The 26752-nt window shown below is 44.8% G+C and overlaps 1 protein-coding gene and 2 long non-coding RNA genes across 8 annotated transcripts in view; all 3 read right to left on the bottom strand.

Annotated features, from left to right (window-relative positions):
- IFT43 (intraflagellar transport 43) overlaps positions 1–24436 on the bottom strand; it is a 78105-nt gene extending 53669 nt beyond the window's left edge. The window contains exons 1-2 of one of the 3 annotated variants that reach the window (XM_020793946.3): positions 24287–24436; positions 4021–4104 (exon numbers count right to left, since the gene is read on the bottom strand). In XM_020793946.3, coding sequence (XP_020649605.3) covers positions 4021–4104; positions 24287–24328 — 126 coding nt within the window. In that variant the 5' untranslated portion in view covers positions 24329–24436. Of the gene's footprint in view, positions 1–4020; positions 4105–24075; positions 24229–24286 lie in introns of those variants that run through there. The other 2 variants (XM_020793944.3, XM_020793945.3) reach the window with 2 other exon arrangements.
- Positions 18193–19028, bottom strand: LOC144589081 (uncharacterized). The gene is made up of 2 exons (XR_013544978.1): positions 18982–19028; positions 18193–18765 (listed from the first exon to the last, which is right to left on the bottom strand). It is a non-coding gene; the product is annotated as an uncharacterized LOC144589081 (long non-coding RNA).
- Positions 19066–23431, bottom strand: LOC144589076 (uncharacterized). Of its 4 annotated transcripts, XR_013544976.1 has the most exons (5): positions 22357–23431; positions 20131–22199; positions 19997–20031; positions 19207–19251; positions 19066–19119 (listed from the first exon to the last, which is right to left on the bottom strand). It is a non-coding gene; the product is annotated as an uncharacterized LOC144589076 (long non-coding RNA). The 4 variants fall into 4 exon arrangements; XR_013544975.1 differs by having other exon boundaries at positions 19105–19119; positions 19997–22199; XR_013544971.1 differs by having other exon boundaries at positions 19105–19119; positions 19207–22199; positions 22357–22495.
- Positions 24437–26752: the final 2316 nt, after the last annotated feature.

The following is a 26752-nucleotide window of genomic DNA, read 5'->3' as shown; positions in this document are numbered from 1 at the left end:
ACTGTTCTCTTCACTATCCCCTTCTCAGCATTGTTGTTGATGATCTTCATGAAGCAACCTGCAGTGTCCTAGGTACCTGATACGGTTGGAAGTTACACAATCACCCAAGGGGTAAGCGTACCACCAGAAGACCCTGGCCAAATACTATAGCAGGCAAACAGAGGTTCCCAATGCCAAACAAAAATGGGGCAAAGTGGGTCACTTGTGTGTTTTTTGTTTGTTTGTTGAAGAATAAATGTCAGCATGGGCATTGGCTATGCTAGCTGAGGCATTCTGTTAGCTATACTCCTTAAAATTAACTTTTCCCAACTTTCCCAAGCAACAAAAATCTGATCTTCAATAGGCACATGGCTGTTATCAAGGATTCAGTTCATGAGAAGCTATCTTTGCTTCTACAGGAGGAACCTGTGTACCAAATAGAGAAGAACATGCATCTAAGCATGCAGCCCAGAGAGAGTTCAGAGAAAGAGTGCAAAAATAACTAGGGCCTTGGAGATGGGGAGAAGTAACAAAAGACAACCACTGTGTCAGCTTGGCTAAGCGGCACACAATTGCAAACAGCCAAGTGTGTGCACTTTAAAGAGACAGGTTTCACCTAAGCAAGGGTGGAGGGTAATTATCAAAACTACTTAACAAAAGAGGATCATTCTATAAGAAGAATTTGGGCTCATAGGCACATCTCCCCTCTGTATGCTGCTGTCACAGAAAAGCCCTCTAGCAAATACAGCAACAAATGTTCCCGTCTAAGAAAAGTATTTCCACTTTATTTTCAAAAGAATTAGCACATGGGAGCCATTACCATACAACCTGGCAGCACTTTGAGTGGGAGCTGAAGGGATCATAGCTTATGAACCATTGGCTTTGCATGATACAAGGGGATGGAACTGATAGGACTTTAAAAAATACATTTTAAAATCTCCCTCCTAAGAAAACATTGGGCACAATCCAGTAACAATTAAGCACTTTCTAGTCTCACTAATTTCAGGCTGAGGGAGGTATTCACGCACTTCATAATCTCATCAATAACAGCCAATGAGATCAAGGAGCTGTCTTCTTAAAAGGCTACCTTCAGCACGGCAGTATTGTTGTCTCCTGCATATGTCTGGGAGGGACACCTCAAACCTGGCTACCTTCATGACACAAGAAGCTGAGTTTTGATTGTAAGTATACAGAGTTTATCAACTGCAGTCTAAAGACACCTCATAGTGGCAAGATTAAGTTACCTTCAATTGTCCACAGGTGCCCCTCCATGAAAAGTTTCCTAGGCCACACATGGACCTGGTGCTAGTCTGTCTTTTTATCTGCCAGTCAGTTTGGGCAATGCTTCCCTCCATCTCTCATTACTTTATGGGCCTGGAACTTGTTAGTGGGATCAGAAGAGATGAAAATGGGACAGCTCTTTCTGGCATTAGGGCCTCTTCCTTCACCTCTAACTTGTGCTTCTCCCACTGTAGATGCAGTCTTAGCTGTTCTGTCCAATGACTGGTCAGAGCTTCAGCATTTATGAAAGTTGCTCCTGGAGGCTAACTAGTCAGCCTCCCCTATCTCTAGCATGGTACAGTTCTTATCCAAGCTGTTCTTAGCCCATCGGTGGAGTTTGGCTGGACCGGGAGAGAGACCTCTTGTAGTGGAACCGCAGCAAAACTGCCTGGGTTGGTTTCTCCCCCAGGCCAAAACTTAGCTTCTCTTTTGCACCCCAACTCTCAGTGCTATTTGTAGTCTAGTGGGGCACTGGGACTAGCTGAAGGCTTCCCTTTTGCTATATGGTGGCTCCACCACGGTGATGCGTCTTTTGTAGCTAAACTCTCCCACATGAATTCTTCATACTAGTTGCTGTACCCACTGTGCTCCCATGTTGCTGGGGAATGTAGCTGTTTGCTAGTCTGGAGTTATTTTAACTCACATCCCACCCAAGCCTCCTTGGTGGCAGCACTAGGACATGTGGAGAACCTGGGATCCATAACACAGAGGCACAGTGGCAGCTCCCAGGCTTTGGAAGAGACTGCAGTGAGAAGCCAGGTTGGCCTCCTTCCTCTTGTCCTTTTGTCATCAAGCAAAGACCTTCCTTTTGGGGCAGGCTTTTAAGCATTATGTGGGGGTCTAGGGAATGTTCTCCCCTTCATGGATTGCTGCCTTGTCGTAGCGAAGGGGCTTGAGTAATTCAGAGAAGCTATGGGTATGCCAAGCAGGGACACCCAGGATGGACAGGTCATAGTGGAGAGTTCTGACTAAATGCGATCCACCTGGAGCAGGAACTGACAAGCCACTCCAGTATCTTTGCCAAGAAAGCTCCATGGACAGAAACAAAAGGCTGAAAGATATGATGCTGGAAGATGAGCCCCTCAGGTCGGAAGGCGTCCAGCATGCTACTGAGGAAGAGCGGAGGACAAGCGCAAGTAGCTCCAACTGAAATCTGATTAATGAAGGGGTTGGGCCAAAGCCGGAAGGACACTCAGCACTAGTTAGTCTTGAGTATTGTGTCCAGTTCTGGACACTACACTTCAAGAAGGATGCTAACAAATAGGAACAAGTTCAGGGGAGGGTGACAAGGATGATCGGGGGCTGGAAATCAAGTCTTATGAGAAAAAGCTGAAACAATTGGGCATGTTTAGACTTGAGAAAAGAAGGCTGAGGGGTGACATGACAGCACTTTTCAAATATTTAAAAGGCTGTCATACAGAGAGGGGCAGGATCTGTTCTCGATCATCGCAGAGTGCAGGACACGCAACAATGGGCTCAAGTAAAAGGAAACCAGATTTCAGTTGAATATCAGAAAAAACTTCCCAGCTGTTAGAGCAGTATGACAGTGGAATCAGTTACCTTGAGAGTTGGTGAGTGATTCAACACTGGGGGCACTCAAGAAAAAACTTATATAATTACCTGGTAGGTATGCTTTGATCCTGCATTCCTCATATTCCTACATTAAGCAGGGGATGGCTTTGTAGGCCCCTTTCCAACTTTACTTTTCTATGATTCTATGAAATATAACCTTTCCCAAGATACTTTTTTCCATTCCTCCTGGCATCTGTGTTTCTGTTCCACCTTCAGAGAGATAGTCAGTGTTCTGTGGCCACTGAGCATCGTCAGTTCTCACTGAAATGTTTTTGAAACACTTTGTGTTACATTTAGGTGTTTTGAGGGAGGTACTTTTGCAATGCTTGGTGTCTCCCCAAGCCTGCTGATACCTCCCTTTCATGTAGGGATAGCTATATAACATTTAGCACTAAGAGAACGAGTGCTACCAGTTAGGATACATTTGCTGTGTTAGTAACATCCCATTCCCAGAGGTTTCAAGGACAAAATGTAGAATGGGAAGGATACGTATGCTATCAGGGTGTGGGATCCAGTGATGTCACAGAGACAGGGCAGGCAAGGGTTGAGAGGAAAGAATTTTCCCCCCAGCCTTTAGTTGCTACACCTACAATAAGAAAGCTCATGAGTCATAATTAAGAGATGGGGTACTCGTATACGAATATCTCCACATAGCTGGACTTAACAAGGGGGCAGCCCCTGTGAGCAGCCCATCCACTCATGCATCCACCAGCACCGGTAGTCTCACTCATCCTTCCAACTGCTCCCGGAACTCCGCTCTTTTCCTGCTTGCCTGGCCACTCCAGGCAGTGGGAGGGAGGACGAGTCTCCCTGCATGGCTGCTGAGTCGCTAGCTGAGCAGGAAGAGAATGGAGCTCAGGGAGTGATCGGAAGGATGAGCAAGGCTGCCACCGCCACCACTGAACACCTGAGTGGATGGGCCAGCTGCAGGGGCCGGCCCCTTGGTAAGTCTAGCTGCACGGGGATATTTGTACATGAATACCCCCATCTCTAGTTGTGGTACTGTTGGTTCACAACATTCTTTGCTCCAACTAGCATGAGGGGCTCCAATGTCATTATACCTAAAAGGCACGAAGGGAAAGAGTCTCTACTGTTAACTGCAGTTTCCTAGATGACAATCACCGTGCTCCCTTCAAAGTTAAGAAAGACCAGAGTGTAAGTAATATTGACCAGTCTAACTTTACATACCTCTACTGCTGGAGAACTTGTCTGGCTAAGATGATTTTCCTCTTGGAAGTAATCCTGATGAGCTCTTCGACCCATCTTTGTTATCTATAGGGAGATTAAAAGTATGCATGTTCAGAAGGTCAGCTTCAGAACTTTACAGAACATATTATTCATGTAACACAGGTATAGGAACTTCTGGCACTCCAGATGGTTTTGACTCCAACTCCAGAAATCTCTTACTATTGGACATCCTGTCTATGGCTGCTAGAAATCAAAAACCAAAACACGTGAAGTGCCAAATGTCCCATCTCCATTATACATAGTGATGGAAACAGAGATATGATGGGGATGGACAAACTATAACATAGAGGTGGAGGCATTAGGCTTATAGGAGCTTTTTTAAAACTAGAAATTCAGGTTCTACCCATCAGTATCAGTATCCTCGCAGTCCAGCCATTTCCTTACTAGAGCTGGTGGACTTAGTCTCTGCAGCACTGTTGGGAACCCCGAGGCTGTTTTCAACACCCATGTGGAGATGGAGGTTTCTGGTCCAGCTCGAGTTCTTGGAAACCATGGCTTCTTTGGACATGTCCCATGTGGGTGGTCACATGTTAGACCTGGTTTTCTCCACTGAGCAGAGCGAGTGTGGCCTGATGGTGTCTAACCTTGCGTTAGTCCCCTTGTCATGGTTGGATCACCACCTAATAAAATGCAACCTCACAATGGCTCTCCCTCCCTGCAGGGAGCCATTTTAATGGTCTGCCCCCGCAGACTACTGGATCCTATAGAATTCCATGATGCCATGGAAGGGATTCTGACTAATCTAGCTGGCGCACCTGTTGAAACTCTGGGGGATGGCTGGTATACCACCGGCACCAGGGCTATTGAAACGACATTTAAACGCCCACACCAACACAGAGCTCATCCAGCGCCCTGGTTTAACCAGCAGCTGCGAGCTATGAAGTGGAACAGGAGGAGGCAGGACAGCATTTGAAGGAGGAACCCGACAGAAAATAATTTAAAAGCTGCCAATCATGACTAACCTTTACATTGCAAAGGCTGCTAGAAAAGCTCACTTTGCTGGCTGGATAAGCAAAGCTTTGAACCAGCAGGTGGAACTTTTCCATATAGTACGCTATCTATCCAGAACTGGACACAGTGATTGGCCTCCCCTTAGCATCTCATGTGACCAATTTGCAGCATTTTAAAAATCAAAAGTGGAGGCCATCCGCTGGGACCCAGCTCCTTATTTGGAAACAGTAGATCGAGCACAGACATCCAGTGCAGTGCTTTGTCCGTCGAGATTTACTTGGTTTCAACCTGTGACGTCCATAGAGGTGGACAAGATCCTTGATCGCTGTCATGCCACCACTTCCTCCGTTGATCCTTGCCCAGCCTGACTAATCAAAGCAGCCAGGTCTGTGACAACTGAATGGGCTTCTGCAATAATTAATGGATCTCTTAAGGAGGACACGGTTCCCTTTTGCCCTCAAGGAGACATTCATTAGGCCCATGAGGAAGAAACTGAACTTGGTGGCAGACAGTATTGGCAATTATAGGCCCGTTGCCAATGTTTCTTTTCTTAGCAAGGTAGTAGAGAGGGTGGTGGCCAACCAGCTTCAGGACGTACTGGATGAAACCAACACTCTGGATCCGTTTCAGTTGGCATTCAGGTCGCGGTATGGCAAGGAAACTGCATTGGTCACCCTGCTAGATGACCTATTGAGGGAGGCCAACGGTGGCAAAACCTTGTTGGTCCTCCTTGGCATCTCAGTCACCTTTGATACAGTTGACCACAGTATCCTCCTGGGGAGGCTCTCTGAGTTGGGGATTGGTGGTCTTGCTTTTCCTTGGCTCCGGTCCTTCTTGGAGGGTCGTCCCCAGAGAATAAAGCTTGGGGAGAATCTATCGGCCCCGTATTTCCTCAATTGTGGCATTCCTCCGAAGTGCTCTAAAGCGGACATGGGTGGTTTCAGGGCACTCCCACCAGGGCTCTGATGGTGCAGGGGAAGCCATTAGAACCCTGGCGGGGGTGACCCGAAACCACACGCCCTGGCTTTGGGGCTCCCCCGGGGATTACCTTGCACCATGGGAGGACTCGCGCAGGTCCCTCTGCGCAGCGATTGGCATTTGCAGAGGCTTGTCTGAAACCAATTTTAAAGTTCCCGCCTCTTCCTCCAGCCTTTGGCAAGCCTCGGAAGGGAAAAATGCTCTTTCCCCCCCTTTTCTTGCACCATCAGAGAACTGGCGGGGGACCTCCAAAACTGGTGATCGCGGGGAGGGGACCCCAGTAGTAGGATAGTGGTAGCTTTATTCAAACTCAATTTTGACAGGTGCCACGCCCCCTTTTGGGACCCTGGACCGGAAGGGGAGGGACTTCCGGCGCCTAGGCTGGACCCAGGCCCCTTCCGGCGGAAGGGGTGGTCCGAACGGTGACGTCAGGGGTTGTGGGGGTCCCCGTGGGCCTATAGGGGTCTTTCCCTAGAGGCCGGGGTCCCCCGTGACCCTAGGGGTGCCTGAGGATTGGACCCCGAGGGGTTGTGCCACCCCACGACCCCGTAGGCCAATGGGGAGCGGTTGGAGGTCCTTGGCTAGAAAAGGGGTGGTCGTAGACCATGTCTCGGCTTGCCCCAGCCCCCTGCGTGACGTCAGGGATTTCGGGTGGGCCCGTGAGCCTATAGGAGCCTTTTCCTAGAGGCAGGGGTCCCCCGTGACCCTGGGGTGGCCTGAGGATTGGTCCCCGAGGTTGCGTGCCACCCCACGACCCCGTAGACCAATGGGGAGCGGTTGGAGGGCCTTGGCTGGAAAAGGGGTGGTCGTAGGACATGCCCCGGCTTGTCCCTAGGCCCTGCAAGGGTGGGAAAGCCCCGGGGAGTTTGCTGAGAGGCTATAAAAACGTGGTTCGGGGACACTTCTGCGCGCTCTGTCAGCTCTTTGCAAAGGTCCTGCGGTTTTGTAGACATGGCGGAGAAGGAGAACAAAGCTCCGGAGCCCGTCCATAAGCCAGAGGAGCAAAAGGTCACGGCCTGCATGACCCTTTCCAAACCCCGAAAGCGTTACATGAGTTCAGATTCCGACAGTGAAAACGGCCCTCCAGGAGCATTAAAACGGCTTGAAGAACCTGACGGACAGTGTCATCCTAGGAAAACATCATGTTATAATGAGAAAACTTCTGAAACGCAGGTAGGTAACCCCTGGGGTAAGGTGTTGATAGAGGAGCGCTATAGATGTTTATTACGTGTGCTAAAAACCCCTTTTTGAATTTTTTTTTTTTTTAGGAGATGCGGTACTTCCAAGCCGGAGGCTATTCTCTGAAAAAACACAAGGACATGCAGGCCCTTACAAGGGCCTGTCTCTTCGCAATGCTAAAAGACGCTTTGTCTGAACATCTGATTCAAAGGTGCTATGGATGCCAGGAAGATCTGTGTGGGCAACAAGCGCACCCGTGCATAGGTTGGAACGATGCTGACTATTCCAAGATGTTGAACGAGATATGTTCGAAACTTTGCTATAAAAAAGTTATCCTTGTTATCACCATGACAGCTTTCCAAACTAAGAAGCTCTGCATGACAAATCGAACCTTGATCTACATACACAAGATTATTAAAAGCTTAACAGCTTCTGACGAGTCATATAACTTTTTAAAAAGACTATTGAGGTCGACAGATGAACAATATCTAGACATTGTTAAACGAACACTACAACAAGTATACGATTGTCATTTTTACTGTTGTCCAAACATGCGTGATTGAATAAAAACAAAAACAAAAAATGTATAATTTTTGTAATATACTGATTTGTTTTTAATAAAGAGCATTTATTGTACCATACATTGATCATATTAGTGCTAATGGCTGAGCAGGATGCACGGGAAAAATTACTGCACAATATCTATTACACACCCTCAGCAGCGGGGAGTTTTGGAGGTCTCAAGCCTCTCTTTAGGGAGGCCAAAAAACAGGTCAAAACCTTGAAGCTCGGAGATGTTTCACGATGGCTGTCTGATCAGGATGCCTATACGTTGCATAGACCTGCTAGAATTCATTTTAAAAGAAATAAGACCGTGGTTTCCAAAGTAGATGCTCAATGGCAGGCAGATTTGGTTGATATGCAACAATATGCCCGGCACAACAATGGTTACAAGTATATTCTGGTCTGTATAGACATTCTGTCTAAGTACGGCTGGGTAAAAGCGCTCAAAGGTAAAACAGGCAAAGAAGTGGCCAGCGCCTTTGAAGCCGTTTTCAAACAAGACGGGAGAAAACCTGACAAAATACAGACGGATCGTGGCGGTGAATTTCTAAACAAACCTGTAACCGGTTTATTCAAGAAATATGGAATACTGCATTTTGTCACCAATAATGAGGTCAAAGCGGGGGTTGTTGAGAGGTTTAACAGAACATTAAAAACAAAAATGTGGAGGTATTTCACGGCTAAAAACACCTACAGGTATGTGGATGTATTGCAGCAACTCCTTAAAAGTTACAATCATAGCATTCATAGAACTATTAAATGTAGGCCTGTAGATGTGAATCATCATAATGACCTGTTGGTCTGGAAAAGAGTCTATGAGCCCTCTGTTGGAACCAAAAAAGAAGTTTCAAAACTCAGAAAAGGGGACCTTGTGAGGGTTTCTAAAAGCAAAGGCGTATTTGATAAGGGGTATGAGCAGAATTTCACCACCGAGATATTTATCGTAGATCGTGTTGTCAAAGGTAAAGAGAGGCCTGTATACCATCTGACGGATTATGATGGGGATGCCATAATCGGTACTTTCTATCCTGAAGAATTGCAGAAGATCAATGACCGGGAAGATCGACTGTACAGAATTGAAAAGATTTTGGACACAAAAGGCCGTGGTCGAAGAAAACTCCACTTAGTGAAGTGGTTAGGTTGGCCTAGCAAGTTTAACAGCTGGGTGTCTGCCTCAGAGATTTCTAAGGTTGTTTAGGCGCTGAGAAGCAAAATGGGGGATCATGGTTTTTACATCACACTCCCAAGTAATGCCTGTAAGAAGGTTTTTCCTCAAAATACAAACGCCAGTTATACGACAATGTTGCCCAAACCCTTAGATTTGATCGGTGTTTGGGAAGTTGGTCTAGCAGAGATACAGTATCCTCGGAGTTGGTACACACTCCTTAAAAATACACCGTTTTCAATTTTTGAGGGGACAAAGAAATGGACCTTTCATTTACACAGGGGCTATTACAAGGACATTCCTGATCTTCTGAAGAACATGAATGATACGATAAAACAAGCTATAGACCTACAAGAAACGTGGTTGACCTACGACACCGTCATGGGCAAAGTTAGATTCACAGGCCCTGAAAATTACTTATTCTCGGCGGGGACGGAGTTAGCCCACATTTTGGGGGCCCCTCCGTATGTGGCTGTCAGGAAAATACCGCATGCTGCAGACATTAACGGCGGGTTCAGCTCCTTGTACGTCTATACAGATATCATCGAGCACCAAATCGTGGGAGACCACTCTGTACCTCTGTTACGCTGCATCCCCGTCAAGGGAGAAACCTACGAATGTGTTACAATTACTTACGACAAGCCGCATTACGTGCTGATGAGCAAGAACCACATCAACACAATAACCATTGAAATAAAGACGGACCAGAACCAACCCGTGCCATTCACTCTGGGGAAAGTTGTTGTGCGGTTGCATATTCGCCCCCGAAAGGGTTGTGTTTAGAAAGAGAACAGCAGAACGTTAAAATGGTGGTGCTGAAAGACTACGGAGATGTCAATGTTTATAGGGCGTACTATAAGGCCCAGGCAGGGCGGGGCATCCCTGGCTTTCACGGATCTGTAAACATGTACGGGGCGGGGCTGGGCGGCATTTTTCGTGGATTGTTCCGAAAGGCCGTTCCCCTCTTGAGGAGAGGCTTTGAGTTCATTAAGCCGCACCTTAAGACCGCCGTGCATAATATCGCCGGAGACGTCGTGGGTCATGTTATGAAAAAAGTGAGACACCAAGAAGGCTCAGGACTCACATACCTGAAAAGAAGGGGTGGAGTTAAGCGAAAAGCGGGTCATCTACGCCTAGGTCCTCCTAAACGGTTAAACAGCGGATTACCACCCAAAAAACGTCAGAAGCTTGAGAGCAAGAAGAAGAAAGCAAGCCGTAAGATTAGGGGTCTGAAGCGCGTCCGCGGAGACATCTTTTAAAATGGCTTTCATTCACAGCTCCTCCGAAGAGTGTGCCAAATCTGAATTGGATATTTTTCAACTATCGCCTACACAAACCAGCGTGGAAAGCTGTATGTATATAGAAGTCCCCCCTCTAGCGGCCATAACCCCCAACGGTCAAATAGAATTTTATGTAACAGGCAACAGTGAAGATTATCTCGATTTAAACAATACCTTGCTCTACGTGGTGTGTAAGATCACAAAAGCAAATGGGACAAACATCGCCGCGGATGCTAAAGTGGGTTTTGTAAATTATCCCATTGCAGCGCTCTTTAGCCAACTGGACGTCACCCTTGGGGACCGGCTCATCAGTCAGAGTAACAACTGCTACCCCTATAGGGCCATGATAGAGCTGCTTATGAATTACGGCTCCGACTGCATGAGTACCCAATTCGCGGCAGGCGGGTTTTATAGAGATGGTTATACAGCCATGGAACAAACCACCGTAGCCAACAACACTGGAAACTGGGGCTTTAGAATGAGAGCAGAACACACAGGGACCAGCAAGAAATGGAATCTGATGGGGCCGCTGCATAATGAGCTATTTTTTCAGGAGAAAATGTTACTGAACGGTGTAGATGTGAAAATCAAACTTACCCGTAGCAAGGATACGTTCTGCCTGATGAGTGGTGATGATGGAGAGAGGTACAAAGTGGATATTTTAAACGCCTCTCTGTTTGTCAAAAGGGTGAAAGTGTCCCCGGGGGTTCGCATAGGACACGCAGAGGCCCTTCTTGCATCTAATGCAAAATACCCCGTTGAACGCGTGGGAATGAAAGTGTTCAGTATACCGGCAGGAAGCCTTGTGTGCAATCAAGAAAACCTTTTTCTGGGACAGTTGCCGAAACAGCTCGTCATTACTTTTGTTGACAATGATGCTTTCAGCGGAGCCTATGACAAAAACCCTTTCAATTTCCAACATTTCAATGTTAATTTTATCGCCTTGTACGTTGATGGGGTGCAAGTTCCAGCAAAGCCCCTCCAGCCGGATTATGCAAACGGCCTTTATGTCCGAGAGTACATGCAGTTGGTACAAACCTCCGGAAAAGCCATGAAGGACCAAGACATTTTCATCACCCCTAACGAATTTGGACACGGATACACCCTATATGCCTTTGATCTGACACCGGATCATGGCTGCTCGGAACATTATTCTCTGATCAAGACTGGAAATCTTCGAGCAGAGATCCGCTTTGCCCAACCCCTAGCGGCAACTATTAACATGCTCTTATACGGGGTATTTGACAACGTGATTGAAATCAACCATAGCAGAAACGTCCTCTTTGATTATATGTGAACATGAACACGCTGCAGCTATTAAGCGTATTACAACGAGATAAGACCTTTCTAGATGTCTACCCCTGCGACCTTTTACCAAGGGCCCTTGTTACCAAAAGACCTACCGGAATAGTGGTGAACACACAACCCCACACGATGCCTGGGGAACACTGGCTGGCCCTCTATCTACCAGTTAATGGTCCTGGAGAGTTTTTTGACTCATACGGCATAGACCCGGACAACCCGCGGATACCTGAAACAATTACAGCTTTTTTATGGCGTCAGGGCAATGAAATAATATTCCAGAAGAGACAGCTACAACACCCTTCGGCAGTGACCTGCGGCTATCACTGTGTGTTCTTTTTACAGAACAGAACAAAAGGCCTGAAGTTTGATCAAATTTTAAAGTTGTACTCGGATGATACTACCAAAAATGACCGCATGGTTGTAGAGTTTGTCAAGAACAGGAAAATTCAAAGAGCACCCCCCGCATGCCACCCGTTTCATCATATTCAAGCCTGCGGACCCCTGTGTAAAACATAAAAAATGTAAGCTGTGCATAAATAAAATAAAAGACAAACGTTAAATGTTTTATCTGTCATGGTTTTTATTAATGTATTTTATAAAGTGAGCCATTCAGGCTTCTTGACCACGGGTCTCACAGGGGTTGTTGGAAGCTCCTTGACGCGCAGCCATTCCGGTCTCTTGAACTGTTTCTTGGGTCGGACAACAGCGGATGTGGCAGGCGGGGAGGAAGAAGACGGCGGTGCGGTTTTCAGCGCTTCTAATTGTTCTCTAACGGCTGAATTTCCCGCGATAGATGTGGGGATGTTCAGTTCGGCCAGAGCTTTAAGAAAAACGTCCCACCCCTTGGGTTTTCTCTTATCAGAAAGGGTTGTAGACTGGGTGATACCTCTGACCAGGTCCAGAATATTAGAGCCAGGTAAGAGCTCCCCCCGGTACCGGAAGGCCCCTTTGTCATCCCATGAAGAGATGTCTTGATGTCGCCTTAATTTACTTAGCAAAATCTCTGCATTTTTCTTGTAACGGTTGGGCAGACTGTCTAACACCTCTTGAATAACCTCGGGTAGGGCCTCTTGAGGGACCGGTGACGAGGGGGGAGGAGCGGCGGGCTGGGGGGGCGGTTGCATTGTTTTTTCCATATCCTCCTGCCTGGTCAGCGTTAAAAACCTCTGTAGAACGCCATTGTAAAGCTTAGCTTTTTCATACTCTGACAAGTCTGACCTTAAGAGAATCTCTCTCATCTCAGAATCCAAGCGTCTGACCGTGGTGGCCCTGATGTTTTCTGGTACACCCCTCAGCTCTTGTAGCTGAGCACTGGGGACCAGATACATCTTTTCAGCATAATCCATTACTTATTAGTTAAAAGACTGGTTATTAGAGGGACAGCGATGCCCAATAAGGGTCCCAGGAAACCTCCAGACTGCTTCACCAGGTATTTTTTCCGCCGTAGGGGTACCCTCTTGTTACTCAAGGTTTTAATTAGTGTTCGTTTCTTCTTTAAAACACGTACCTGATTAGGCGTTAGAGCTATCTTTCCTTTTAAAGTATTCAGAGCAATCTCTGAAATGGCAGTGACCAGATCATCCGAAGCAGCACATAAAATGGCTTTTCTCTGCCGCAGGGGGGCCTTAATAAGGAGCTTCAAAAGTGGCAGGTTTCTCCTTATACGTTCAGACATGTTATCCGACTGCTGAATTGGCTTCAATGAAGAAAAGGGTTTCAAAGCAGCCGTCTTTTGTTGCCTGGAGCAGATTTCTTCAAGGTATACACAGCAGGCCAGTCCGGTGGGAAAAGGCCTGTTCTCAGTCTGTAAGGTTCAGGGGTATTGGCGTTTAAATCTACCAACAGATAACCGTGAGGAGGAGTTGTGGCATCTGCAAAAGCTTCCATGAAGAACTGTCCATTTCGCGGATACATCTGACGGGCTAGTGTGGCAATTTGCTGCTTATCCCTGGGGTTTTTAAAGAGGACTAAAAACTTTGCGTTCAGACTAATGGATCGGGCAGATTTTCCCTGGGAAAAAATGTTCTGAGTAATTAAAAAAACACTTACGTTCCTGTGATGCACATATTGTGTAAATAACTTTTCCACTTCCTTATTATCAGAGGCAGACTGCATCAAGTCGTCTAAAATCAAGAAGTTTATTTTAGTGGGGGGTAACAGAACATCATCATCAAACTTTTCCGGCAAGCCTTCTACAAAACGAATACAGGGATATTTACAGAGAAGAGTCTTATATACAGGTTGCCAGCATCCATAACACCAGATAATATTTTCAGGCATGTCAGAAAATACATTGCGCGCGTTGTCAAGCATATTCTTAATAAAAAATGTTTTTCCACAACCACTGGGTCCTGCTAGGATAGCTGAAAAAGGATGAACCCACAACGTATTTAGTTCAGTAGCCATAAGGTAGGGTTTTAAAGTCTTCGACAATCACTCTTTTGTCATAAACCACCTTTTGAGTTTTCCTTAAAAGCTTTGTATGAATCAACCACTGCCGCTTATCCCTGACAATACCTGGCTGCTCTACCACTATTTCACGGAGCGAACCATCTCGGTTGTCAGAAGCGTACGTAAAAACCAAATCCTTGAGACTGTCAAAATTAATTTTTTCAGAGTTAGTCACATTCAGTGTGATCCCTTTGACCTTCATGCACGCACTACCGTCACAGATTTTATACCCGTACGTTTTTGGTCCTCCGGACACAAATTCTGTAATATGCATGCCTTCAGGAACCTCACTCGTGAGGTCCCCCAGGTAGTCCCCTAAGGAGGGTTTCCATTCACCCTCCCGTTGTACAAAAATAACAGAGTCAGTATCGTGATAAAGAACTCTATCCTGCAGTTTGTCAAGCAGGTTGTAAAGCTCAAGACGTGCATAAGCTGTGGTAAAGCAGGCTATGAATTCATTTTTCCTACCCTTGGTGGTTAATCTGTCAGTCGCATGTTTCCATGACACACAGACAGCATCATCCGCCAAAAATTCAAACATGGACACTTTGTAAGACTCTGAAAATAAGAGGTTGAAATATTCATCCGGATCTCTGACCACCTGAGTGTTAGGCAGATTCGTTCTCTGACCAAACTTACCCCACAGAGAGTTTAGAAACAGCTTGGCAATCTGTCTTTTTGCGGGGTTTACAGCAATTTTATCTTTACGTAGGGTTATACCCTCTTTCTGTTCATAATCAGCAATATATTTGTTTTTATCTGCCTCACTGACACACCACGAGGGATAGCCTGATGCCTCCTGTTTGTGGCGAAGGTGCAGCTTCATGTAATCTGAAAACAGTTCATCCGATCTGTTTTCAAAATGCCATACCTCAAAGATTTTCACAACCTTGTATCCCTTTTTTATGGCTACATTCAGTTCTATAGTACACCAGGTCCCCGTCAAAGCTCTCTCCTCATCGGTATGTTCACAAGGGGTTCTCTGGCTGCTTTCTGCACAGGCGGCACACAGCACAAACATAAGTTTTCCACCAATCCTGGCTGGCAAAACTGGAAAAAAGAGGCCTCTAGGTGGTGAGATTTTTGCCTTTACGATACCAAAGTAGGCAGTCACAGGCTCAAAATTCTCATATATGATTTTGGGGTGCCCCAGAGGGTACTCTTTAGTTTTGTTGACATAGGGGTAAAGGCTGGTAAAATCATAGTAAAGAATTTGCTCTCCCGGTTTAGCTCTGTAGTACAAACGGATCGCGTTTGTACGACCCCCAAAGAGAGCATCCCTAGGTGCTAAGGGATCTGGAAAATCAGCTGTAGCAAGGTAATTTTTGACATCGTTGTCGTTTCTCACCATCTCTTTCCATTCGTGCTCCCAAATTGATCTGACTTCAAAGCCCTTGCTTCTCAAAACGGCTGTCCTTTCCTGTGTGGCATTGAAAAGAGCCCCATAGGTTTTCCCTAACAGAGGATTCCAATCCTCAGAATGGTAACAGAGGGCACAGCCGTGGAAAAAACACCCCAGGAACTCTAAACATATGCCCCTGCCGTTAAGAACCATATAACCATCTACATAAAGAGAATCGATACAAATTTCTCCACCATTCAAGGCGTGCTGTACCCTGGTTTTTTCTTTATGGGCAATATAAGACAGCCACTGTATCGATGCAGATGAATAGCGTTTGCACTGGCGGTGATAGTTGTCTGGATGTGGGATTGCTATTTTATTTTTCTCCAGAAATTTGAACTTGTACATGCTAAGACACACGCCAGCTAGGGTGGGGTATTGAAGAGGGTCTATGGCAAACCATTCATATTCCCCGTCGTACCCTTTCACCCTCTTCTTTGTCAGGGTCATAATTTCATGGCGATACTTTGTGCAGGCCTGTACCAGGATGTTAACATCCTGCTGGCAGTAGGCAGCCAATTCTCGCTGCAGGTTGAAGGTTTTTGTCTTATTCTCCTCATGCCACTTTAAGAAAGCCTTCTGCTCAGAAGGCATCATGTGTTGCACTCCATAAGCTTCGGGTGGTGGTAGGGGACCCTCATACTGTTCATTTTCAGGGGTGTTGAAGTAATGAGGGAAATAACCCTTAGACTCCTGCCTGAGGCCTAGGCATTTGGGTAATTTTGATAACCCCATTGGTAAATGACATAGAGAATCCAGGAATTTTATATCAAGAGCCGGCACGGCTATTGTTATAAGTTTTCCACCTTGAGTAATAAGTTCTACCTCTAATTTTTCTTTGACTAGCTGATTGAGAATGAAATATCCATCATAACCTTTTGAATTATGGGCTATAAACGTTGTGCCCTCAAAAACCCTCCCTTCTGTGAAAGTCCGAATAAAAGCCTCGATGCATGACTCGCCTCTGAATTCCCATGATTTATCATAAGGCCATGCCTTTTTTTTCTCACCTTTTTTCTTGGTGTTGCCAGAGTCAGGCTCCACAATGCTCTCGCTATATGAACTGTTATCATCATCATATTCTTCACTCTCCTCCTCCTCCTCTTCCTCCTCAGCATCCTGTTCAAGGATATCCTTTATCCAATCGGGCACCCCCTTTTTCACAGAAGCCTCTTTTTTAAAGTGTCGCACAGTCTCACCCCAAAAAGATCTGGCGTAACAATAATTGGGGATGTGTAACCCCGTGTCTTGTCTTGATTCTATATCATAAAATATATAATGGGTTGAGATCTTTGGCTCTTTAAGTGGGCGCATGAAACAGAAGTGGTTTACCTCTTCTCCCCTAGGAGCCCAGCAGATATTACATACCCTGCCTATACAGTCCTTTGTGAAATGCTCTGCATTTTGAAAACGACCGCAGTCCTCACAAAACTTTCTATAAGTACAGGGTACCTTGTTCTCTGCCGCCAGCTTGGTGTGTAATTCTAAGCATTCTCTCGACCTGCATTTCATTTTGCAACACTTACACTTCTTCATGATGTTCACATTAGAAGCGCAATCTTTTCTTAGACAGAGTCTACAGAAAAATATACAGTCATGAATATGAGAGTACAATTTGTGGCAATATTGACAGTAATTACGAGCCCCAAAGAGTCCCTTTATATTAAGAACTCCATAAAAGTGATTATCATGGAGAAGCAACGTATACGTTTGTGTATACTTGTGTCCTTGTGGTTTAAACAAGCCCCAGCCTTTGTTGCCATAGTGTGCAATCTGGATATTGACCTGTAAGTGGTCCTCAAAAAGAGGGATGTCAGACAAAGAAACCTCTTTGTCTACAGGCCAGTGGACTGCCTGATACAATTGCAGAGCTCCATGTGCCAACTCTGCATCTGTTGGGACCTCTTTAGACATTACACGAACTAAGCTTGCTCCAAAGCATAGTTTACTGTTTACATCAGTGAAATCGATTAGATGTTTCCTTTTCTTATTTATAATTGCACTATAGGGGATAGAGCGTAAGGCTCTTGGGCGGCTGCCCCCCCTAGGAGGTCTCACAATGGTTACAACTAATCGTAAAACACCGTCTAAACAAAGTTCCATATTACTCTGCAAAAGATTTGCTAAGTTGGAGAGAAACTCGTCAGCGTCTAGAGCACCCTTGACCTTTTTCACTGAAAAGAGAGGCCTCTGCATGTTCCCACCCTCAAATCTCAGCTGCACACAATCCCCCGTCTCCAAGCTTTCATTAACATGATCCAGTACCTCTTGAACAGCTAAATGTAATGCTGAAACGGCTTGTGCATAGCTGGTCACATGTTCTAGATTTACGAACCGGAATTCTTGCGCTATGTGTAGGGTGCTATATCTTTCATTTTCCCACTCCCACCTATTTGTGACTTCGGCATACACCGGAGGGGTCTCTGCCTCATGTTCAGGTGTCTGCAGGGCAGCGTCTGGAAATTGCTCCTGAGACAGGGCCCAGCTAGAAGGTAAAGAGCACCCTGGTGGGTATTCCAGCGACTCTCGGCTGTTAACCCCAATCGCCCCAGAGTTCTCTGGTGTCTGCAGGGTAGCGTTTGGAGATTGTTCTTGAGACTGTGTGCAGCTAGAAGGCAAAGATAACCTTTTCCTACGTGCAAGCAGTTTCTTGGCCCCTTGTAACAATTTAACAACTCTATTGTGCCAGTACAGTTTAGCTGTGCTTGGTTTCCTTCTTTTTCTCCCCCTAGACTGACGGCCAGGGTGAGCCCTTCTCATTGTATACTTCCTGTTTGTCTGTTTAACATCAGGATAGCCTAGGCCTGTTTGAATTTTAAAGGACATTGCACAAGAAAAATGATCCATTTTTTTAATAGCATCACAAATGGCATTTATATCAGGGACCTCGTCCATAATTTGGTTTAGACTTGCTCTGGCCGCATTAACCACATTGAAAATCATCATAAAATTTTTAAACCAACATTCAACTTTAGAGGTGTATACAGCTAAAGCCTTTCCATCAATTTCAACCATGCCCTCTTTTTTCCTACCCTCCACAGCTTGAGGATTTGCAAGCTTTTTGCTACCATCTCCATTAGTTGACTTGGCCTGGGGACTCCGCTGTCTGCTGCCGTCTGATCTTTCGCCATACTTTGGATCCATTGCAATCTGAGGGGCCGCTGGATTTTGGCCACCATTCCCGTCAGCAACCGGCTTGGGTCCCTTCAAGACCTGTGGGTTTGCGGATTTGATACCGGCCGGTCTTTCATGTATCTTGAGATCTGTCGTCATCTGAGGGATCGCTGGGGTTTTGCCCCTACCCCCGCTGGCAGCTTTGCCCCCCTTCAAGGCTGGGATGTTGGCTGATTTACCAGGAACCGGTCTTTCAGCTTCCTTGTATCTTTTGGGGGGGATCGTCATATTGAGGCCTAGAAAAGAAATAATGGGTCTTGTAAAGGCTGCATTTCAGCGCTCTCTCTCTCTCTGTGTCTCTCTCTCTCTCTCTCTCTAACACCCCACCCACCCACCCCCCCCCCCCCACACACACATTTGTTTTAAAGGGAGGACCCCCCCCCCACCCCCACCCCACCCGTTAAAAACGCAGGCAGATAAAAAGGTCTTCCCTGAAAATGTACAGAACTTACTCTGATCAACATTTACTCTTTTAAAAGTATAACCACGAAACTGGAACTTGTCCGTCCTTGGAATATTATAGCTGGTTGATGGTACAATAGGATCATTTTGTGCAAAATATTCATCATCCTCATAGCGAAAATATTTCTCTGAAAAAGAAACAGTATTTCTAAATCATTAGGGATTTTAAAAGTAAAAAAGTCCTCCTTAAACCCCCAATATGTTAATGAGCTTACCCAGGGAGGCATCGGATGCTGGGCTATTTTCCTTGGAATTCCCGGCTGTAGAGAACAGAAACATGTTAGGGCATGCCTGATGAACATTTGACATCCCTGTTTTTAAAAACTGCAAGATGGATGCTATTGAATCACAGCTGTATTGTCTGGTTCGAAATTATCTCAAAATTAATTGCAGAGAATCTGAAAATACAGAGGCTAAATCAGAAATGAGCCTTCAATTAAAAAATCTAGACTCTTTGATTCAAATACAATTGGAAGGAGACATAAAAGAATTTTTGGCGAAAATACAGATAAGCAGTCTGCCAGATGTTAATTCTGCAATTTTTTTAACTGGACAATACGTTTTTCAGGATAAAATTAATTATGGAAGAATTTTTACATTTTTATCTTTTGCATCATACATAATCAGATTTTTTCAGAAGAAGATACGGCTTTTGGCAGAGAATGAAATGGATTTTCTATCACGGCATATCATGACATGTATAACTCAGCGACAAGGGAATTTGAAATTCATAACCGTAAGTATTGTTCCTAAATTCAAATTTAATAACAGCTTATAAATATCTATTCTATAAAATCATAAAATGCTTCATATTTCTGTCTCCTGCAGGAAAGAAGTTTAAATACCTTTCTAAGACAAGCTATGACCCCGCCATCAAGATGGTATTATTTATTCAGCTGGCTGCTTGCAATACAAAAAAAAATATTCTCTGCCATGCAGTAAATAAAATATATATTTAAAACTCTACGCAATGTCTATAAGTTTTTTAAAAGAACAATCTCTTACCCATCTCGGCGTGTTGAGTTATTAATGCTGAAAGCCTAGGGAAAAAAAAAAGTCACATAATGAATACATATTTTAAAAAGGACAGGTCTATTTTTAAAAAGAATTAGATCTCATAGATGTATAAAGTTACTCACCTATTAGCTTGTCTTGGCAAGGGACAGAGAAGATCGGATAAAAGACAGCTCAAAACTCTAGTTTATATACCGTTTGAAAGGGAAGCAAAAGTTTTTCTGATCACGACTCATGCTGCTTCAGGAAACAACAGCCGATCATGATGTGGATTGAAAGATACACAATTACCGTGAAACAATGGCACCTCATTAACAACCCATTTGAAAGGAAAGGAAGAGAATACACATGCTGTCTTATCTATTCAGCTACCTGTTGAAGGATGTGACTATGTTAATCTACTCAAACAGATGCCTCCAGGCCTTTGCTTATCTAAGCCACAGATGTCCTGTTATTTTACAGGTCAGCAGGATGACCACTATTCTTTCAGAGTTCAGTTTAGGAGTGGCATTTAGATCCAAAAAAAAGTGATTCTTTGATATTAGAACGCTAATCAGAAAGGGTAAATTAATAAAAGAACAGTGTATGGCGGATTTATGCTCTTTATTAAAAGGATGCTGTACAAATTTTTAGGAGCCTCAATATGTCTTGACAGATTTTCATTGGGAAAAAGAAATGACTTATTTTTTCACCTTACAGCCAAACGGAGTTGCTTCATTGTAATAAATAAAATGTTTTATACTATTCTAAATGTATACAAATACATAAACTGTTGCTGCTGTTTTTGAAATCTCAGTGATCCTGATGTCCACAGATTTTCATTGGGAAACAGAAATGACTTATTTTTTCACCTTACAGCCAAACTGAGTTGCTTCCTTGTGATGAATAAAAATGTTTTATACTATTCTAAAATGTATACAAATACATAAACTGTTGCTGCTGTGACTTTGAGGTTCTATAACGTCTGTTTGCCGATCCAACCGCCTAATATGGCGGGGAGTTCGTTTGGAGTCATATGCTGTATTTTGAAATTTAGTTTCACATGTATTTTTAAAAAGGGGCAACTTGTTTATCATTTCTCATAACTTTTTTTTTTTTTTCTTTTATTTCTTGGTTATAAGATTTTGCGAAAATCCATGATCTTTACAGTCCATTTAAGGGTGAATTTCTGTATACTTCTAATGAAATCATCTGCTTTTTAATTCAAGCATTTTTACATTTGTGGCATAAATTTATTCTGTGACCCCTGCCTGTAAATAGCTGACCTGTGTTTCTGTGTGGTTAGCTGAGGGAAACAGCAGTCTACCCCTGCTGTTTTTCATGATTTACAGTGATTACCCATTATCTCATTGGCACCTAATTTGAAAGGGAACACGACAAAGGGAAGTGTCTACACATCCTAAGATTGTTACTATTTTTATCTACTCAAACAGATGGGTCTGTATTTTGCAGGCCTTCAGAACTATGCTTATCTAAGCCACAGAGGTCCTGTTATTTTACAGGTCAGCAGGATGACCCCTGTTTTTAAAGATTTCAGTTTTTAGGAGGGTATTTAGATCCAAAAAATGTGATATTTTGATATTAGAAAGCTAATCAGAAAGGGAAAATTAATAAAAGAACAGTGTATGGCGGATTTATGCTCTTTATTAAAAGGATGCTGTAACGCATACATTTTTTTTTTTTAAAAAATCACAGTGCTTGTATAAATACACAATACATGTTATGAACACAATAAAGTGAGTATTATGATATACAGTAAAGTCCATATTGTAACGCATACATCTAAATCTCAATGTTTGCAGAAAAGCACAATACAGTATATATCTTATTGGTTATTATGTTGTGAGAAATAATAATTTCCCTCCTGAAGCAGAGAAGGACATGACAGTGCATTAGATCTGCATTCTCTGATACCTGAAATCCTAAGAATGCAATAGTTACATCATTTGACTACCCCCGATGAGGGTTTACAATGCATATTTATTAAAAGCATACATCTAAATAACAGAAAATATAGGACAGGCATTTTAGTTTTTACAGAAGGTAGAAACACACAATACAGGCTTTTTAAAGGTTATATATTCATTTAGGATGGTTTCTCTCTTGAAACAATGAACCCTGATGATTCCAGATGAGCCGTGGGACCATAAATGCAATCACACTCAAGGCCATCTTCCAAGATAAATGTCTTATCCTGTGTTTGGGAATGAAACATAATTTCAGTAAGTTTTAAAAGAACTTAAAGCCACATCACTAACATAGCCATAACTACCGGTTTTAACACAACCCCCCCCCCACCCCTTATAACAGAGGTTTAAATGTCCATCTTTTAAAAAGAGAATTGTTCTTACCAGAAAGCTTGCATTTTCTTCAGCACTCTCAAAACCTTCATCAGGAGGCTGTGCCAACACTTGCTGCTCAGGACCATTGCCATGGACCGGTAAATCTCTTTTTATACCTTGTTCATCATCTTCCTCATCGCCCCACAACATGGTACAGGCCAGTTTTCTTGTGTTTTTCTGCTTCGGGTTCGCCTTTGCAGAAAAAACAAAAACGTCTTCTGCAGGCTTGACTTCTCTTGTTAACTTTTCTGGGTCTTTGGGTAGGCTATTCTTTAGGCTTGCCGGATTTCCTAATGGACACAAGGGGCTAGAGAACCCCACCGGTCCGTTGTAATAAGCTTTGGGCTGCAGGCGTCTCCTGGTTTTTCCCGCAGGCTTATGGACGGGCTCCGGAGCTTTGTTCTCCTTCTCCGCCATGTCTACAAAACCGCAGGACCTTTGCAAAGAGCTGACAGAGCGCGCAGAAGTGTCCCCGAACCACGTTTTTATAGCCTCTCAGCAAACTCCCCGGGGCTTTCCCACCCTTGCAGGGCCTAGGGACAAGCCGGGGCATGTCCTACGACCACCCCTTTTCCAGCCAAGGCCCTCCAACCGCTCCCCATTGGTCTACGGGGTCGTGGGGTGGCACGCAACCTCGGGGACCAATCCTCAGGCCACCCCAGGGTCACGGGGGACCCCTGCCTCTAGGAAAAGGCTCCTATAGGCTCACGGGCCCACCCGAAATCCCTGACGTCACGCAGGGGGCTGGGGCAAGCCGAGACATGGTCTACGACCACCCCTTTTCTAGCCAAGGACCTCCAACCGCTCCCCATTGGCCTACGGGGTCGTGGGGTGGCACAACCCCTCGGGGTCCAATCCTCAGGCACCCCTAGGGTCACGGGGGACCCCGGCCTCTAGGGAAAGACCCCTATAGGCCCACGGGGACCCCCACAACCCCTGACGTCACCGTTCGGACCACCCCTTCCGCCGGAAGGGGCCTGGGTCCAGCCTAGGCGCCGGAAGTCCCTCCCCTTCCGGTCCAGGGTCCCAAAAGGGGGCGTGGCACCTGTCAAAATTGAGTTTGAATAAAGCTACCACTATCCTACTACTGACCCCCCTGCCAGTCCTCCCATGGTGCTTCCCCAGCTCCCTACCCCTTAAGTTCTTTTTTTTAAAATTCCGCTAGGAACGCATTAATTAATTTTAGATTCATTCCTATGGCAAATTTGATTTCACAAGACAGCAATTTCCGCAAAACGGATTAACATTGTGTTGAGAGGCACTACTGTATCTCCCAGTTCCCATGGTTTGTCTTTGCAGGGGCAGAGAAAAGGCAAGCTTAGATTTACCAAGCATTTTGTAGCAGTTTTTTCCTCCTTGCATGCAGTAAATTGTGACCCTAGTGGAAAGTAACTTGATTTATTCCCTGGGTCAGAGCATCTACCCTATTCATTACACGGTTCTAGTAAAAAATAAAACTAAAGCCGACATATGCCTGACGTCTGCCCTTCCCTGCTGTTTCCACCCTGCCTTCTGCCTGGATATTTTCTACCTAGTACTGTATAGGATGAATAACAGAGTAGCCTGCAGTATCAGGATTGTGCCTTCACGTACTATAAAAACCGTGGGATTGTAGTCACAGCCCTCGAAAGATTACAAGACGCAGAGCGAATGTGAGTTACAGTACTTAGAAGACTCCATTATTACAGGGCTACTTCGCAGGAAACTGCCACAGAAAGAAAGGTGTACCCAAAGCTTTCACAAGGCGAGAGAAGAAACTCAGGGAGATTATTCAAGTATCTGGAGGGCTCTGGTAAAAACGGGGCCACGATCTCGGCAGCCGCCGCCGCCGCCTTCCCAGTCCCTGCTCTCCCCCATTGGGAGCCGCCGGCTAGATCAGCGCAGGCCGTCCCAGCAGAGGAGGCCCTCCCGTTGCCACGACAACGGAAGCGCTTCTCACCCCCTTGCAGACTTCCTCCTCTAACTCCAACTCGTCCTCCATCCTTCGGGCCCGCGGCGCGACCGGGAGAGAGAAGAAAAGGGACGCCGGAGCTCACTTCCGGGAGAAAGGCCCGCCCGCTCGCCCGGCCGCCCGCCCCCCCATAAGCGTCCTTAGCAACCGCCGACTTCCTTTAAAGGCCCAAACACGAGAAAAATAAAGAAGACCGAAACGTTGTTGGGGCTCCTGAAAGACGAACTGCTGTTATTTTAATGTGAGCTTTCATAGAGAGGTTCGTTTCCTTAGACTTCCTTTAAAGGGGCCGCAATCCCGTTACCCGTCAGGGATTCCGGTGAAAAAAATCAAGCGTGAAGGAAGGAAGGAAGGACGGACAAGGCGAGGAAGCATGGTCTCTTCGTCCCCTCTTCAGTATAAAAGCGAATCGATCGCTTCTTCACGTGACACCCCTATCTGCTTGTTTAAAGACAGGCTTTCATGCATAAAACGTGGGTTTCCCTGCGGCGAATAAAGATAAGTTAAACATCAAGGAAGTCGTAAGCAGCGGTGTAACGGTGAAATAGGAAATATGCTTACTCGGAAATAGTTCCCCTTGAATCTAACGGTGCTTACTCCCTGAAAGTGGCACATATCCACTCATCTGATCGTTCAATTCAGTGGGGCTTATTTCTGAATAGACATATATACAATTACGCTGCAACTCATTTATTCTCCATCACCTTTGAGGGGACTATTTCAGATTACTGCAACAGAGGTTTATGCAATTCTAAACCTGTTATCTTGAGACTCTACAAGAGATTGTGACAAAATTAAAAGGAAATAAAGGAAAGAAGCAAAGGGCAAAATTTGTGTCTGAGGAAGTGGATTTGATCTACAAAAGGTCCTACTGAAACAAATATGTTAGTATTTACAGCACTGCTACATTTTATCCTCTTTTTTTCTTTCTGTTTTCCCCCTTTGATTTTGTCAATATGCTGACAAAGAGAGGCAACACTGCTACCTCTTTGGACATTTCTATATGATCTGCCATTTTGGAGATGCAGAAGTGTCATTCCTGTTCCTTATTACCTATTTGACTTTATCATAACTTGCTTTGTACACAACACATTGTACAATGGTATGTGCTGTCAAGTCACCTCCAACTTATGGTGACCCTATAAATGAGCAATCTCCAAAATGCCCTGTCCTCAACATGTCCTGCATATCTCTTGTTGACTTAAGCCTGTGGCTTCTTTAGGGAGTCAAGCCATCCTGTATTTGGTCCTCCACTTTTCATGCTGCCTCCAATGTTTCTGTCTTTTCCAGAGAATCCTGCCTTCTTATGATGTGACCAAAGCAGGACAGCCTCAGTTTCAACATTTTTGCCTCCAGAAATAGTTCAGGCTTGATTTGATCAGATTTTGTTTATCTTTCTGGCAATTGGGGGTATTTGTAAAGCTCTCCTCCAGCACATTTCAAATGAATCATTTCCCCTCCCCATCAGCTTCCAGCTTTCACACCCATACATAGTGACTGGAAATACAAGAGGTTACATGGTTTTGATCTTTGACAACAAGTAGTACGATAAATAGTACATAGTAACGGAAAAATTTTGTTGTAATAAATGAAGGTCAACATTCTTCAGAATTTTTATTCCAGCAACTAGGCCATAAAAATTAAAACAACAGTTTTGAGTGCAGTGGCTACATGCAGTGTAATCACACCATAAAGGTGCAGGAATTCTTCCTTTCTCTTCATGTAGTTTCTGAAGGATAGAAAAGACTTGTATCTGGACCGATACCCATGTGAGTTTTATCATGCCTCTCTACCCTCCTGATTTGTATGGGGTTTCAGAATCATTTCCCACTGCTTATAACTTTCACTCCCTTGTTTTCTCTTGCCTTCCCCCAGCAACCAAACATCAGTAAAAAGGGGGGGGGGGAGAAAGAATAGCTGCACTGTAACATGTAGCTGGTAACATAAAGATCCTAGATTCTCTTGCAAGAGAGTTTACTCAAAATGAGGATGATGAAGATGACAAAAGTCTTTTTCAAGGCTCCGTTTTTGTATAAAGATTTCTACAGGTTTCTAAGAAATTTCTGTTATTTCCATGAGTGTTGTTGTTGCACAGGATTACTTACTCACTTCATAGTGCATTATGATTGATTCCTTTGTCTACCTGCAGAATTGTCAGGAGACCATTTCCACAATCTCACTGTCTGGAAACTTTTTGCATATATTTGCAAATACTCCAAATTGTCACCATCATGTGTGGGCCTGTTGTGTGTCTCAGAGGCCAGCTACATGGGAGTTTATCCCACTCTGTAGCCCTCTGCTGGAATGGTTGGGTTTTGATCTAAAAACATTAACTACAAGACATTCTTGTTAGAGCGTTCCAACCCATCCCTAATGGGGACCACTCAGTCCCTGGTTGGTCTACGTTGGAGTCTACTGTTTATTTGGAATACTTAGGATCATCCCAAATAAACA

The sequence above is a fragment of the Pogona vitticeps genome, chromosome 1, assembly GCF_051106095.1.
Source record: "Pogona vitticeps strain Pit_001003342236 chromosome 1, PviZW2.1, whole genome shotgun sequence".
Taxonomy (NCBI): Eukaryota; Metazoa; Chordata; class Lepidosauria; order Squamata; family Agamidae; genus Pogona; species Pogona vitticeps.
The sequence above is the reverse complement of the archived record's forward strand: the minus strand, read 5'-3'. Positions and strand labels throughout refer to the sequence as shown.